Source organism: Cryptomeria japonica, chromosome 9 (genome assembly GCF_030272615.1).
Source record: "Cryptomeria japonica chromosome 9, Sugi_1.0, whole genome shotgun sequence".
NCBI classification, from domain to species: domain Eukaryota; kingdom Viridiplantae; phylum Streptophyta; class Pinopsida; order Cupressales; family Cupressaceae; genus Cryptomeria; species Cryptomeria japonica.
The window spans coordinates 254,390,139-254,407,562 of record NC_081413.1 but is presented as its reverse complement, the minus strand read 5'-3'; the positions used below and the strand labels follow the sequence as shown (position 1 = coordinate 254,407,562).

Below are 17,424 nucleotides of genomic sequence, written 5' to 3'. Positions count from 1 at the left end.
ACTTAATCTCAATCTTGCAATCTTGTTACTAGTTCATACTTGCACTCTAGGGCTAGTAGTTGAACTTGCATCATTTTATCTATCATTTGCAACAAAGGAATAGAAATCCTAATAGGTAGCCCGTGGCTCTCTCTTCCGCAAAAAGAAGTAGCCAATTGTGTGATACCTCTAGGCTCTTTCGTATTCCATAAGTGTGTGATTGAAAGTGAGATTAGGGCATGTTTGCTTAGTGTCACTTTTTCCCCTACACACATATATATCTCCTCATCAAGATCCCCATGAAGGAAAGCACTCTTCACATCCATCTGATGGACAACCCAACCATGAGTTGTTGCAATAGCAATTATCAAGTGAATGGAGTTCATGTTGGCTATGGGCATGAAGGTCTCAGTATAGTCAACACCTGGAACCTATGAGAAACCTTTTGCAATAAGTAGAGCCTTATACTTATCTACACTACCATCTGCTGCAAACTTGGTCTGATAGATCCACTTACATCGAACCATCTTTCTCCCTTTAGGGAGAGAGACTAACTCCCAAGTGTTGTCCCTCATCAAGGAACTATACTCTTCCTCCATAGCTTGGTCCCACTCAGGAACCTCTGATGCTTCCTGAAATGTTTGTGGATCGAAAGCAGTAGCAATGTATGCATGTGGAAGGTCTTGTTGTTGTGATTGAGTCCTCCATGTATTTGAAGGATCCCCAACAAGAGAACCCAGGGACTCAAGTGTCTGTCGAGCCCAACGAGGTCTAGGTGGAGGTGGAGGACAAGGCTCCTCAACTACTAGTGGACACTGTAGAGGTGTAACCTTGTGAGTTGGAGTTGAAGGAGTCTCCTCATCTGAATCACTCTCATCACTATCCACAATGGAGGAAGTTAGAGGAGAAAGTGAGGCTAAGCTAGGAGAGCTTTCCTCAAAATGAACACTCCTCTCAATAAACACCACATGTGTCTCTAGATCCATCAATCGATATGCCTTAACACGCTCAGGATATCCAACAAAAATATGAGGCCTACTCTGAGGTTCCAATGCCTTGCGTTTCCACGGAGGAATAGGAGCCCATGCTGGACACCCAAAGACTCTGAAATGTCTCACAATGCCCAAGCCTCAATAGGAGTAATACTCATCAAAGCTTTGTGAGGAACCCAATTTTGGATATGTGTAGCACAACTGATAGCCTTTGCCCAAAAAGTAGGATCAAAAGAACGTGCATGTATCATAAAACGAGCCATTTCCTTGTGAGTTCTATTCTTATGTTCTGCAACTCATTCTGCTGTGGAGTGTAAGCAACTAAATGTTGAAGATCAATACCCTCAAATGTACAAAAATCCTCAAGTCTTTTATTCACATATTCCCTTCCATTATCCATATGGAGGATCTTGACCACTTTCCTGGATTGCTTCTCCACATGATCCTTGAAGGCTATAAATATGTCAAACACTTCACTCTTATGAACAAGAAAATAGACCCAAGTGAAGTGGGAATAGTCATCAATGAAGGTGAGGACATAGCGGGCCCTAATAAATGAAGGTGATGGAAATGGACCTGCTACATCACTGTGAACAAGTTGAAGAACTTCCAAAGCTCTCCAAGCTTTCCCCTTAGCAAACTTCCCCTCGAGATGCTTGCCCATGGAACATCCTGAACATACACCCTCTGAAAAAATGATTCGAGGTAGACCTGTGAACATGTCTTTAGTGCTAAGATTTTGAAGATAGCAATAGTTGAGGTGACCAAACCGCTCATGCCATAGCTTACTTTTTGAATTTGAATGAGTGAGAAAAGCCATAGAAAGAGAACTTGGCACAAAGTGGGAGAATGAATAAATCCTTGAGTTGTCATTGACTTGTCCCACTGCTACCAAGGCATCATTATCAAGTTCTTTTACCACAAATGAATCAGGTGTAAACTCAATTTTTTTCCCATTCCCATAGTGAGTGATTTGGTAGATAGAGAGAAGATTGATAGACAAGTTAGGAACATAAAGAAAATTCTCAAATGTTCCATCATCCATGGAAACTGAACCTTTCCCTTCAACCTCAACTTGTGTATCATCACCTATGTAAATGTGAGGTATCTTTAATGGCTCCAATAAAGAAAACTACTCCTTTGTACAACCCATGTGATAAGAGGCACCCGAGTCAAGTATCCACTATTGTGAAGAACTCATTGTAGCCACAAATGCTTGCCCTTTTCCCTTAGACTATGAGGAAGTGGAAGGAGATGATTCCTTCTTGTTGTAGGCAGATGATAAATTGATTTTGTTCTTCTTAAGGAGATTTGTCAACTCATCAACTTCCTTAGTGTGACATCGATGCTCATCATGACCATACTTATTGCAATAAGCACAAGTTGGTTTTTCCTTCTTAGGTGGATTCCCCTTCTTGGAAGAGGATGAAAAATCTCCTTGTGATGGAGAGGATGATTGTCCTTTTTCCTGATGTGGCTTTGACTTAGATTGCTTCTTCTTCTTATTAGAATCTTTTCCTTGACTCCCTTGATTATCCACCAAAGCCTTGGACTTTGAAGACTTGAGAATCCCCATGTTCAACAACTTAGATTGTTCCAACATCAACATTTATGTGAAAGCATCAAATAAAGGCATAGTGTAGGAACTCCCCACTATCAAGCGATGGGTTTGGAAGCTAGAAACAAATGTTGCATATTCGGGTGAAAGCTTGTCCAACAAGTTGAATATCAATTGAGCATCCTTTTTGTCTATTCCACAATCCTTAAGCTTTGTTCTTAGCTCATTTGCCTTGGTGACATAATCTTGGATTGTATCAAAACTCTTGGGATCCAAGTTGGTGAGCTCATTGTCAATCTTGTAGCCTTTGATTTCATCAACTTGACCATACAATTTCTGAAAGATATCTCAAGCCTCTTTGATTGTAGTACACTTCTCAATGTGAAAAATGAGGTTATCTGATACATACTTATGCAAAGTTCCAAGAGTCATGCAATTTTTAGTGAGCCATTCTAATTGAGCATTAGGATCAACCTTAGGATCTGCTGGTGCTACTATTGTTCCATCTATGTAATGCGTGAGTCCTTTTTCCATTAGTTTGCTCCGTGATTTTATTTTCCAAGATGCATAGTTATGTGGAGTTAAAGGCAAAAATTTATGAGGACTCATAGCAACAAAAATGAAAGAGCACAAGGAAAGAAGGCTATAATAACACAAGACACCCCCCCCAAATTCACTCAATCAAAGAACCCCCCCCCCCAAAAAAAAATAAAAAAATTGATGATTTGACACTTTATACGTAGTGCGTGTACAATGGGCCACTTGCAAAAATGGAAAAGTGGACTTCTGATTTCAATTTTACAACTACCTCAAATAGGCCAAAAAAGACTCAATTGACAATGCAAGAGATCTAAACTAAGATCCAAGAAAATTACAAGTACCAAGTAAGCCAAAAAAGATCAATTTCTAAAAGTACAATATCCACTCAAAATATCTAAAACTGATGAAATATTATGAAAGTAGATGAAAAAATATACACTTTAAAAAAAAACGGTACCTGAAAAAGAGGTCGTATGAGCCCAAATGAAGCATTTGAAGTTGCAAAATTGAGGATTGGACAAGTACTACTGAGAGAATATGCAAATTTTGAAAAAAAAATTTCACCAAAATCAGAAAATAACCACACCACTGCGGAGAGCACAAAAAATTAGCCCAAATAAAAAAAAATTGCACCAAAAAAGGAGCAAAATTGAGCAAGTTATGGGCCTTCAAAGTTGACCCAAAAAATCAAACTACTCAATGGTGAGGGTCTAAATTTTTCAAAAAGGGTGTTGACGCAGGCTGACATCAGCACTTCACTATGTTAAATTTGATGGTCGTATGCCTGTCAAAAAAATGTCGCACCTCCCTACTGACTGTACAGAAAACTGATGTGGCAGTGTATAGACAGTGACGTGGCGTGCTGATCATATAGGTTGTACTATATGGTCCAGATGATGTGGGTGTTGAGGTGTCTGCTGACAAGGTAGGCTACATGTAGCTCATGTGGCGCTGCATGTTGGTTTGTGTGGATGGGCCGGAGCTGAAGGTCATCGCCAGGAGGAAACCACCATCGAAAGGACACCGCCGCCAGGAGTTGCAGGTCACTGTCGGGGAATCGGGATCGATGACAACACCGTTGCCGGGTGGTGGGAGAAGGTTGTCGTCGGGAGCCATTGGGGATCTTGGACAACACCGCCATAGGGATCCACAAGCCAAGGATGCCATTGGATGACAGGTACGGTTCACAGGATCTACAATCGCAGGTCTGACAGTACGGGCCGGGGGTGGGATAATGGCCCCCCTGACAATAATATATGATTTTCTTTTTTAAAAAAGAGTTTTACAATTTTTTTTTTTAAATGTGAATTTTGAAATACTTCAAATTAATTTTTTTGCAGAAAAAAAAAAAAAATATATATATATATATATATATTTTAATTTTTTTTTGAAAATCCATTCCGTACTACCCGAATTGGGTAAAAAATTCCTCCAACACCCAAAATTCGACTTTCGCCAAATATGGATGAGTTTATACTTGATTTTTATAGAAACACCCTCCTCGATGCAATGGTGAGGTAAAAAATGCTCTAGGATGCCTCCAAAAATGCACAATACCTCAGATCCGAAATTAGAAGCCTTCCAAGATGTCTCCCAAAACCAATCAATGAAGCCCTAATGGCTCTAATACCATGTGAGATTTTGTCAAGTTCAAGAGCATAATGAAAAGCACACAAAAGAGAGACAATAGTTTGACAAGAACAAACTATATTCTCATCAATGTGCAAAAGTGATCAACTGGATTAACCAATACAATGAATATGGGCCTGCTTATATAGGCAAGGCCAAATGGATATGTGAGCACACAATCATGACATGTGGGTCAATGAGAAACAAGGGTAGGTAAGAAAAAGTAAGGGTAGGTAGGAGAAATAATATAATATTCCACAAGAGGTGGATCACCCACCGAATGTGAAATGTAACAACAAGATAAGACCACAAAAGGAGGAATTTCTCCTACAAGCATCATCCCTATGTGCACACTTCCCTAAGTATCTCATATCCAAACTACGATGAGATGCATTATCCTAAGTCAACTTAAGTAAAGTGTAATTTTATCCTATAAGAATAAATAATTACACCAATAGTTAGCTTATTGCAAAGAGTGCATAGAGCATGCAAATATTATGCAATCACAAGTTTCCCATAAGTCACAAGCTTAATGTAAGAGGAGCATGCATTAGTAGTTATCCGTAAATAATAGAGAGAAGAACTGCAGTGAAAGTTGCGCTAACAAAGAATCTACCTTCTTTTCACTGCAGCCAAATTGAAACTTGACCTATGATGTGGGAGGGGTGATGTAGGTAGAGTAGGCAGTACGTATTGACCACGCTTTTATCATTTCTTCCCTCCTCCACGTCTTCTCATTTCTTAGCCTAAAACGTGTCTTGTTTGTTTCGATTTCAATGTTTCTCTCTCTTTTCCAGTTCTATGATTTTTCTATGATGTTAGGATCTGCACAAAAAGAATGATTTAAAAGGCAATAGGGGTTAGTTTTGGTTGCTTGCAACAATTAAGATATTTTTTTTTAAACCTTAATTCAGCTGAATAGATGAAATATTTCCTATTTGGCAGCCTACACCATTTTGTGTTGGTTGGATTGATTCCTTTCAGCTTGGAATCGATTGCTCAGAGTCGATTTCCTTCGTTTGTGCTAAAGGATAGCCAATCCTTTTCTTCCTCATACTAATTTCTTCTCTGTAGATTTAAATCGATAAGTATTGGGTTGGCTGGGAGTCGATTTGGGTTGCCATGATGTTTTCATTTCAACTTCAGTAAATAAATGTATAATTTCCTCTTTCAAATCCAGACGACATATTTAGCCAAGGTAATTCTTCTTTGATTTTTTTTGAGGTTGTAGGAACATGAATAGAAATGATTTAAAAAAAAAAATGTATATAAGATAAGTTTTAAAAAATATAGATTTCTTGATAATACTGTAAGGTTGGTTGACTTGGAATGATTTCCTTCCAAAACCCAATTGAATTATAAATACGAAGGATTAGATTATTTATATGTCCTTAGATTAATTAAAGCTCTATTAATGGAAATAATTAAATTATTACTTAAAATTATATTAAATATTAATTCGGGAAGGGTTAATTTTCTCTTGTCTATGAGGGATGTTTATGGATTAACCAGGGAAGGGTGATTTTTCTTCACCTCCCCAATAGGGTAATGATGGCCATCAAACTTATTTATTTTTCTCCCTGCCATAACACATGTAGTTAGTTCAATAGGATGGGTTGTTAGTTCTACATGAATGCACAGGTCCCATTCTCGCCAGTTGGTACCGGCTTGCTAGGATACTCTGTTGTGAGGGACGAGAGCTTATGATGAGCACCAAGAAGCTTATGCTTTGTTTGGTTGGGTGGATAAAATGCTTGGGTCATATGTCTGTCATCTGGTTGCAGGTGGAAGTTTGTCTAGGGCAACAAAGACGACACATCCGGAGACAGAGAATCAAAGATTCCACATAGAATTTTATGTAATTATTATATGATGTATATTTTATCTTATTGTAAAAGAGAAAAGTGGTCACATGTAATTTTTGTTTGTAAAAGGCCTACAAGGTCCATGACCTAATGTGACAAAAAGTCGCCATGTAATGTAACTAATAGAAAAAGAAGAAAAAAACTACTAACCCAACTAACATGCATGATTTACTTTCCGTAGATTACTTTTCTTTTCTGCATGCATGCACGGTTTCATTTAATTTTTCAACTAGTTAACTTAATTATGCATTTTGCATGTTAAGTTTGTATCCTGATAATTCATGCAACGTTACTTTACTTTTTCATGCATGCATGCACTTAATTCGAAGTTGTTGATATCAAATATGGATTATGCATATTTTTTACTTGTCATGTGTACATTACTCCTCTTCGCTTCTTGCATTTAGTTGCATGTTAAGTTTTGCAAGTTAAAACATGAATTGCATGGATGTTAAGTTCACTCATTTATTAATTGCATGTCAGTTGTTATAAACATCGCATGTGCATTAATGATAATTTAATTGTAGATATGAGTTACTATGGTGGTTTAACTAGGGTTAGGACAAGCAGGTCCTTACATGGGGATGTTTTAGCGAAGAGGATTAAATGCATTTTCAAGCATGGGGATGAAGCTTTTGCGCAAATACTAGAAACCCTTATGGGTGATTATTTTTTGAGGACAATGCACAAATATAGAACCAATATCGACACTGCCACAATGGTTCTGTCTTGGGGGCTTGAATTGGGTTAGAAAGAAGATGCCATTGTGCAAGTTTTGTGGGGTTGTGTGGAGGATGACTGGTTGTGTAGACTGAATGAGATTTTGGAAATAGCCATGTTGAGTGCAGGGTTTGATGTGGGGGAGGACCTCGATATTGATGGGGTGCACAAACATTGGGAATTGGTTCGCTTCATACGATGGCCATTCTTAGTGAACATGGATGAATTGTGTGTGAAGGTGACAATTGGATAGGATTCTTTGAAATTGCATTTGCAATAAAAGGAGATTGAGTATCACGAAGTCGAAGGGTGTGGGATTCCAACACAGAATTAGAAGGTGAAAGGAAAAAGGAAGGGTGCAGGTCTGAGAAAGGCATGAGAAGGAAGAAAGAAGAAGCTAAAGGGTGGAGCAGAGGTGTCAACGGTTGAGGAGTGTGGAGCAGGTAATGGTGTGAGTTGCTTTATGCGGGATGAGCTCTAGCCCTTTAATGTGGAAATTATTTTTGGTCGTTGTCTTTTTTGGTCTTGCATTATTTTGGCCCAAATTTTTTGGTGCAGCCAGAAAGTATACATATGGGTGTCTATAAATGACATACATGGCATAATGTATTAATTTTTCTAGGATTTCTTTTCCCATATTATACCTTCAAGGCTTATTTTTGTGCTCATTAATTTGTTGACATATAGGAATAGCAAATATATTAGTTGCTTTGATGTGTGGATATATATTTCAATGATTTCTTAGCTCTCTTCATCCCTTTCTTCTTTGTTTATGTATGTTTTATCCTCATTGCTTCATATGATATTTACCCATGCATAATTCTTTCTCATTGTGTTGGTCCTCCAAATTCAACCCAAGCTTCTTATATGCATTTCCACTCTCTTTTTGTATTGGTGGATGGGATGGAGATTTTCTTTGTGGCCCCATGCTTCATTGAAGTAATGTTCTTACCAAGTTTCCTCTCCCTTTTCTATTGCTTGTATTATTTTCTCTACTTATGCCTATTGAGACGTTATGAGTTGTTTTAGGTAGAATAACTACATATGAATTTTTTAACCTTCCTAAAGAGTGAGACAAGGAGATACTTGAATGTAGGTTGTTGCAGCTTATTGCTCAATATGTTGAATACTTAGATATATAATGATTGCTTGATCATAAGGCTACTCAAGTTGTAGCTTAGCTTAGAAATTGTGAATGATAAAATATCACTTTATATAGGGTTCACAAGGTATTTTCAAATTTAGGCCAACAACCAACAATCAATTGATAAAATCAAGACCAGATCACAAATGAAAAAGGTAGACACTCACATATGTTAGAATTTGGGTCCCTTTTAGAGAGAATAGGACACTGAACACCCTAGTCCACTTAAAAAGGGACAAGAAAAATAAATGGCATTGTATTGGGATCCAAAACTTAGGACATAGTCTCAAAATTAGCATATGACGACAATTAAGTTGTGGGTTTTAACAATTAAATTATAGAGTAGGATAGGGCCCACATAGACTTAAATTGAGCTAGGAGAAAGAACACTAAAGTAGGGGCCCAAATAGAGTGTAAAATTGTAAAGGGATACAATTAAATACACTACACTTTTAACCTTAGAAAAAAATAGTGACCCAATGTCCCACATCAACTATTTGGCAATCTAGTATAAGGCAAGATATTATAACTTGGGTGGAATAGAATAACTCTAAGCCACACATATGGTATAAATAAATATTACTATTATTGATTAGTAACTGTCATGCCCAAACTTTTGGGCACAAACGGAATAATTTTTTTTTAAAAAAATACTTAACCTAGTACAACTAACTTATTAAAATGATGCAAAACTAGTTTAGTCTTAACTATGTTTTTGAGTGAATCTAACCACTAAGCCAATTTGGCAAAATAAAACATCTAAGTTACAATCGGATTATAAATCTCCAACAAAATTAATAATATCTTCCATTAATAAATAATTAAACTCACTTAACAAATAATCTCAAAATTAATTGATAGGGGATACTATTAATCTCATATAGCTCTTTAATTACCTGGGGTCTAATTTAATTTGCCCTAGCTCTTAGATTAATCAAACCTATTAAGCAAATTACCATTAATTAAAAAGTCTTATAAAATTAAAATTTAAAAAGGGGGCCACGTTGACTTACAAATGTCATTTTAATTGCCTAGGGACTAAATAATTAATCCCTAGCTTATTTTAATAATCAGAATAATTTGTCTAACACTTGACTAGAGGGTCAATTAAACCCATAATAGCCTTTGTACTATAAGATTATTTTAATGAAGGCCAAAATAATTTAACTTCTAAGGCTTCCTAATGCAAGGGTAATTATTAATATTTCCCCCCAGGCTCGACTCAAAAATGAATTTAAATCTAGCTCTTAAATAAAACCTTAAAAAAAAAACTCTACTTAGTAACAATAAATTTTAACTATTGGAAGCTTAATTCAATAAAAATCCCCAATCTTATTAAAATAATATATATATATATATATATATGGTTAAAATTATTATGTCACTTTATTTACAAGGCCTTATGGGGATACCCTATTTAAATTTCAAATAGGGTTTTCCCCACCTTTTATTCCCCATTTTCTTTTTTTTAATTTTTTATTTAAACATATTCTTTTCTTTTATTCCTATTTGTATTTGCCCTAACCCAAAATTAGGGTTAGGGCATGTGTGTGATATCTTTTTTTGTGTGTGTTGTGTGTGAGTGTAACTTCTCTCTTTTTTTTTTTTTTTGTGTGTGTGTGCAGGTGTGGGCGCGGCGGCCATGGGAGGTGGCACCTATTTTATTTCTCATGGCGGGGTTTGAGGTTACGCGTAGGCCGAGCCGGGCATTCCGCAGAAGAGGGAGGAGGTGGTGGGGGGTTGTACCCATGGGCTGCAGACAGCGTCGCCCATAGCTGCGATGACCCGCAGACTGTGGACGACGCCACCCATAGCTATAGGCTCCCGCAGACTGTGGATGTCGCCGCCCACAGCTGTAGGCTCCCGCAATTTGTGGATGTCGCCGCCCACATTGCGGGCTCTCGCAGTCTATGGACGTCGCCGCCCACAGCTACGGCTCCCACAAGCTGTGGGCGTCGCCGCCACAACTGTAGCCCACTCCTTATTCATTGCAATTTTTTTTTTTTATCGTTTAACATACATACATACATATATATATATATATATATATATATATATATATATATATATATATATATATATATATATATATATAAATGTATGTATATATATAGTTTTTTTTTTTTGAAATATGCAGATTACAAAATAAAACATATAAATGAATAAAATGTACATATATATATATTTTAAATGACTTACTTAAACAAGTTTATAAGTTTCCTCCTTTCCTTTTTTTTTTTTTTGTATTATTAAGTCTGTAAATACATGCAGAAAACTAGAAGAATAATGACAGTAAGTTATAGATGAAGGTTTCACTATCTATTTTTTTTTATAAGTTAATATATATGCTATATTCCTTTTTTTGTTTGTTGATAAGGCATTCTATTTATTCCCATCTTATTTAAAAATATACTTTTACAACAAGCTCTAACCTATCTATTTTCCCTTTTACAAAATAAAACATATAAATGAATAAAATGTACATATATATATATATATATATATATATATATATATATATATATATATATATATATATATATATATATATATATATATATATATATTAAATGACTTACTTAAACAAGTTTATAAGTTTCCTCCTTTCCTTTTTTTTTTTTTTGTGTATTATTAAGTCTGTAAATACATGCAGAAAACTAGAAGAATAATGACAGTAAATTATAGATGAAGGTTTCACTATCTTTTTTTTTTATAAGTTAATATATATGCTATATTCCTTTTTTTTTTTGTTGATAAGGCATTCTATTTATTCCCATCTTATTTAAAAATATACTTTTACAACAAGCTCTAACCTATCTATTTTCCCTTTTAAGACTTAGATTTTAACTTTGGAAATGGAACACTAATTAGCTTTATTTTTTTGCAACTAATAAAATGACAGAAAATAGTAATTTATAACAGCAACTACATTAGCCTAGAAAACATGTAAATCAACTTAAAGATAGATAGATTAAACCTATTTAACACATTTAGTAATTGTATTTAGCTCAAGAGGCCTATATGCATGATATTCCTTATTTCCATAATCTTGTTTGCATGAAGAATAAAAGTAACTTTAAATTTCAAAAGGAAACATGAATGCAACAACTTTTATATTTTTTTTTTTTGAAAAAGAAAAACCAAAGAACTTAATAGAACTTATGCATTTCAGTTTTGCAAAAATAACTAAGTAAAATCTTGCATTTCTTTAAGCATTTTTTTTAATACAATGAAGATAGCATTACAAAAGGGAATGAAAACCCTACTAGCCTCTCCTTTCCATTGGATAAGAACTTATAATAAAATACATACATTACTTTGCTTTTGGAAAGTAAATACAACATTGACTCCTCTTTTCTTTTTTTTTGCTACAAAATAAATACATTCTTTATTTTTTTGAAAACTTTTTTCTGCAACTTAGAACAACAACTATTCCTTTTATCTTTCCTTTTTCCATCCCAAGCAACCTGCAATAAAATACAACTTGACCATGGAGAGCTCACCTCCCAGCCTAGGCTTACTAGAAGCCACCCCCAAGCTTGGAGAACCAAGCACTAGACGGGTCACAAACAAACAAACAACACAACAAATAAGGGGCAAACACTCAACATGCATTTTCCCATCCCAAGCTACACTCTCACCACAACTTGTGATGAACTTTCCACAGGTGGAAGTGGACCAAGCACCATTGGGGAGATTACAAGCATAATACAACTCAAGCCACCTCATGGCAAAACAAAATACAACAAATTCATCCCCACACCTTATGCCCCCCCAAAGGCATATAAGCCATATTTTCTCCCCTTATGACCCCCAAATGCATACACAAGGCTATGCAACAAGGGCCACAAAGGACACGCTTGAGATCACTCTCCATAAGGAGAGCCTCTCACCCAAGGCTATCATACTTCTTCCACCCTAAGACCATCCTACTCTCCCAAGAGTAGGAGGCCTTGGACACTCCCAAAACAAGAACACATAAACAAAGAACAAGGAAAGGAAACATTTACACTTTTCTCCTACAAAATAAATTACATATACACATCCCTCGTACAAGCATTTCTTTCTTTCAAAACAACATAAACAACATAAACAAAAGGAAGCAAAACCAACCTTAATCTGCCAATAGGTATGTTAGACTTAGTTGGGGACGAGCTGCCCAAATCCACACAAACTTTCCACCAACACTTCACCAAAATCCTATCCTACAACTAATTTTCAAAAAAATGCATAATCTCCAACAATGGAGAGTGGGTGATTACTCACTAAGTCCCTAATCCTTGCCTAAGAAGGCCTCTCTCACACTTCCCAACCCCTTGGGTAAGGTGAGAGTTCCCATTGGTTGCTCTTCCCAACCTCTTACATGTTGCTAAATCTGGAAAGGGAAAAGGTGAGAGAGGATGGGGAAGAGAGTTTGACATCAAAAGGGAAGGTTGTCTATCCTAGGAGGAACCTTCTAAGTTGAATTTTCGCTCACCTTGGGAAAACCACTTTTTGAGGTGACTAAACAGTCACATGGGAGTAGTCACATGTTTAAAAATACCCCTAACCCATAGGTATACCCTTTGGACCTTTGGAAAAGCCCTAAAACTGGCCCTAGGAGTCCATTTGACCCCTTAGAAACCCAACTGAAGTTAACCTACGGGTAAAACCTGAGTTGACCACTCCCAAGACTCCCTACCCAAGGCAAATTTGGGACCACACTCATGTGTTTAAATGGCTTTGGTAGAAACAAAACTCCCTCCAAGAGACAAGTCAAAATCAATGACACTAATCAGCACATGTGTCAAGTGACACAATAAAATACAATATAAAAATCACACATGGAATTTGTCTCTTGTAGGATTACACATATACATAAAATCAAATTAACACACATGCATCATTTACTTTCATAAATAAAATATAATACAAATGGGGTGTTGTCTCTCCAAATAGACAACCCCTGGCTTAACAAACATACATTGGTCTAGGTTTGGTTCTTCGTATTTATTCCATGGTCACATGGATAATTTTCCTGCGCATCTCAATTAACACATTAGTAATTCCAAATAATCACAATTATATATAATTAAATACATGGATTTCATTGCACATCAAACACTCATACATTTGACAATAATAATTCAATATCCCATTCATTCAAATTCGATTCCACATAAGCAATTATCATAATTCTCAAAACTGAACCATTCATAAAATAAGCATCCTTTTTCTATCATCAAAATGAAGTCCTGCAATTCCAATAATGGCATTCACCATTTCAAAGTAATTCTATTCTAGTAACATATAAAGTTCCATAATCATAATGCATAAAATGAAGCATCAATATACATCAATGTGATCCAAATCATGGAATCATATAGGTTCTAAATCCATAAAGCATAAAATAAAGCATCCATAATAGTCTCAATATGTAAATAACAGAAAATGTCAAGCTGAGTCGGGGTAGGGCCTCACAGTAACGTTAAAAGGTCCACACTCATATTTGCCATAATTTAGACACAAAAGATAGTATGTCCATTAAAGGCACTTAATACATGCCATTCTTTTAATGCTAAAAAAATAAAATCTAGCATATGATTAATGTTACTTGATCATACAATTTACATGATACAAATAATTATTATGTTATTTAACTATACGACTCATATGATATGAGCAATTATTGATATTGTTATTAGTTACTAGTGTTATGGGGACCACATTCATATCCCCATATATGAGACACATAAATAATGTTTTCACTTCAAGACACTCAACATATTACATCATTCTTTTAGTATTAAAATATAAAATCTAGTATATGAATTATGTGGTATGATCTAGTGTTAGGAGGACCACATTCATATTTCCCAAAATCAAGAAGCATAAGATAATGCATTCACTTTAAGGAACTCAACGCAACAAGATATTTTTTAATATCAAAAGATTAAATCTACCATATAATAATATGATAAGAAAAATTATTAATATTGTTAATCATTAGTGTTAGAAGGACCACCTTCATGATTACCATATTTTAAACACCTAATATAATGTGTCCTCTCCAAGATATCTGACACAACACACCATTATTTTAATATTTCAAAAAAAACAAAAAACATAAGATCAATGTTATTCAATCGTACCATCCATATAATGCTACTAATAATAAATATTTAATATTGTTAGGTACTAGTAAAAGATTAAATCTAGCATATGATTATATAAGATAATTATTAATATTGTTAATCATTGTTATTAAAAGGACCACCGTGATATTTACCATATTTTAGACACCTAATATTATGCGTTCTCTCCAAGATACTCAACACAACACACCATTCTTTTAATATTTAAAAAAAATTCAAATGTATGATTAATGTTATTCAATCATACCATCCATATAATACCGCAAATAATTAATATTGTTAGGTACTACTTTAGACACAACCCTTATTCGTCATAGTTTAGACACAACCCCTATTTGCCATAGTTTAGACACCTCAGATAGTATATTTAAATCTATCTAGAAACAAAGATAAAGGTCCTCCATTTATAACGTTTGAAATTTTGATTAATAAAAAACACAAATGCCTGTATTTTATAAGAGTCGAAAACCTTGGGTAAAGCTAATAGAAAAGTTGAATAAATCTATCTAGAAACAAAGATAAAGGTCTTCCAATTATAACCTTTAAAATTTTGATTAATAAAAACACACATATTTTTATTTTTATAAAATTGAAAACCTTAGATAAAGCTAATAGAAAATTTCAATAAATTTCTAGAAACAAAAATAGAACTCCTTCAATTATAACCTTTAGAATTTTGATTAAAAAAAAAACATATATATATATATTTTATAAATTTAAAAACTTTAAATAAAACTACTAGAAAACTTTCTTCTAGAAAACAAAGAGAAAAGCCCTCCAATTATAATCTCTGAAATTTTGAATAATAAAAACACATATATTGTATATCATAAAGTTGAAAACCTTTGGTAAACCTAATAGGAGGAAACTTGAATGAAGTGTTCACACAGAAGAAAGAAGGGAGATGTCGCAAGTGAAGGATAAGGAGAGAAAAAATGATGGCTATCATGTGTGGAGCGTGCGTATGGTGCAAAATGGGGAAGCCAAAAACACATGGATGACGATAACTTGTGTGGGTGGATTTATTCGACTGGATAACGATGAGAAGTTGACCATGATACACATTCTCTATGCTTCCATAAATTCCGTTTTCTCTGGATAAGGATATGGATGAGCATTAAAACTTAGTATTATATTTAAAACTGAAATAAAATTACACATGGCAGCCTGCACTGACAGAAGATCCGGTCCCCAGTCTTTGTGGGTGGGTCCCATGGCTATACTAATGTCAAACTGAAAAAGTACCCCCCAGGAGGGGTCCTACCAGTACCCATGTTTGACATGAGCAGTTTGGATAAGGTATTAGGCAAAGGGAAAACCAGGAGCAAAACAATAACAGCATCCGGTTTTGAGGATGAGCCACACGCCACCTGCACGGTCAGCATGGAAAGCCATTCTTTTTGATATCCTACGTGGCACGATAATGTGGTGCATATTTGGAAAGTGTCCTCATTGGTTGTGTGCTACATAAAGCCATCCAATGGAGGGGAGAAGGTGGGTATTCAGTGTTCATTCAAATTGGAGCAGGATTTTTGGTGGGGAGAATTCAAGTGGGAGTTTTGTGGATTTGTTTTTGTGGGTTTTTCTCATGGATGAAAATGAAAACCAGTCTAATTCATTTTCTTCGTTTGATTCAAATGAGGGCACAGATAGCGGCAGCAGCAATTCCTCTTCATGGAGTAATCTTTCAGAGGCTCATGATGGGCCTCTGTTTGACATGGCTGCTCTTGCAGCCAACCTTCCCTGCAAGTAAGTTTTTTTGAGAAATTGTATTGAATTTGTTGGGGTTTGCAGATGGCATTTTCTTGAAAATGTTGTTGATTTTGTGTTTGATAATGGGGGATTTTCAGGAGAGGGTTGTCAAGCTTTTATGGTGGGAAATCCCAGTCCTTTTCCTGCCTAGCAGATGTGAAATGTGTGGAAGAGTTGGCCAAGCCAGAGGATTCATATTACAGGAAGAAGAAGTTGAAGAGCTTCCAGAGCTGTGGATCAAGGCTTAATATTAGTTCATGTGAGCCCAGAATATCATCAGCTTCAATGATCTCTAAGAGGTCTCAGAAAACTTCTAAATTGCTGGTGAGTAAGACGGCCATGAATTTTGCCATGAGTTGCAGGCCACCGCTTTCACCTACTAAGCATGTTTAATAGTCAAGAAAAATGACCGGCATACACAATCCAGATTGATATGTGATTTAAGCACAGGATAGGGTTTCACTGTACAAAATACCAGATTAAATTCAAATTGTTTATATGATGAGTTTTGGGGATCTTGGCGGCTTTCAATAGGAGGAAAAATGAAGTTCATTTTGATGTCAATTTTAAGAATTATTATAGATAAAAATAGGTTTTACAAAGATCCTATAACCTACTTTTTGTAGAGGCAAAGTGTAAACATTCATTCACATTACAACCTTTAACAATGAATCTACCTTTCTATTCTTGTAATGGGCAACAGCATGGATTTCAGTGACATAAGAACTACAGGGGAAAAAATACACTATAAGCCTTCTGAGAGGGTAAAGCTTAAATAGCAGGTGTGTTGTTTGTTTGATCTTCAAAATAACAAACAAATTCATCTTGAAAATGAGCAATTTTGCACAATAGGATTATATTTTTACTACCATATTAAATGAATAAAGGTGTTTTATATGACTGGCACCCAAATTTGGGTTTCTGAAATTTTGAATGAGTTTGGCATCCAAGGTAAGGAATGATAATGAGGATACATTGGAAGTGATCTTCATATTATGAGATCTTGTGTTCAAAACCTGCTGTTTTTATGAAATTTTGAATGAGTTTGGCATTCAAGGTAAGAAATGATGATGAAGATATATTGGAAGTGATCCTCATATTATGAGATCTT

General features: G+C 35.4%; 1 protein-coding gene across 1 annotated transcript; it reads left to right on the top strand.

Annotated features, from left to right (window-relative positions):
- The first annotated feature begins 16,026 nt into the window (after window positions 1-16,026).
- Window positions 16,027-16,999, top strand: LOC131034490 (protein OXIDATIVE STRESS 3). Its single transcript, XM_057965998.2, has 2 exons — window positions 16,027-16,310; window positions 16,412-16,999. Exons 1-2 carry the CDS (start codon window positions 16,042-16,044, stop codon window positions 16,704-16,706), a joined length of 564 nt encoding a protein of 187 aa, XP_057821981.2. The 5' UTR covers window positions 16,027-16,041; the 3' UTR covers window positions 16,707-16,999.
- The last annotated feature ends 425 nt before the right edge of the window (window positions 17,000-17,424 follow it).

Excerpts from the sequence above, each read along its gene's own strand:
- LOC131034490 (XM_057965998.2), top strand. The coding sequence starts at position 16,042 with ATGGAGGGGAGAAGGTGGGTATTCAGTGTTCATTCAAATTGGAGCAGG. Across the intron at positions 16,311-16,411 it reads GCAGCCAACCTTCCCTGCAA|GAGAGGGTTGTCAAGCTTTT; the intron begins GTAAGTTTTTTT and ends GGGGATTTTCAG.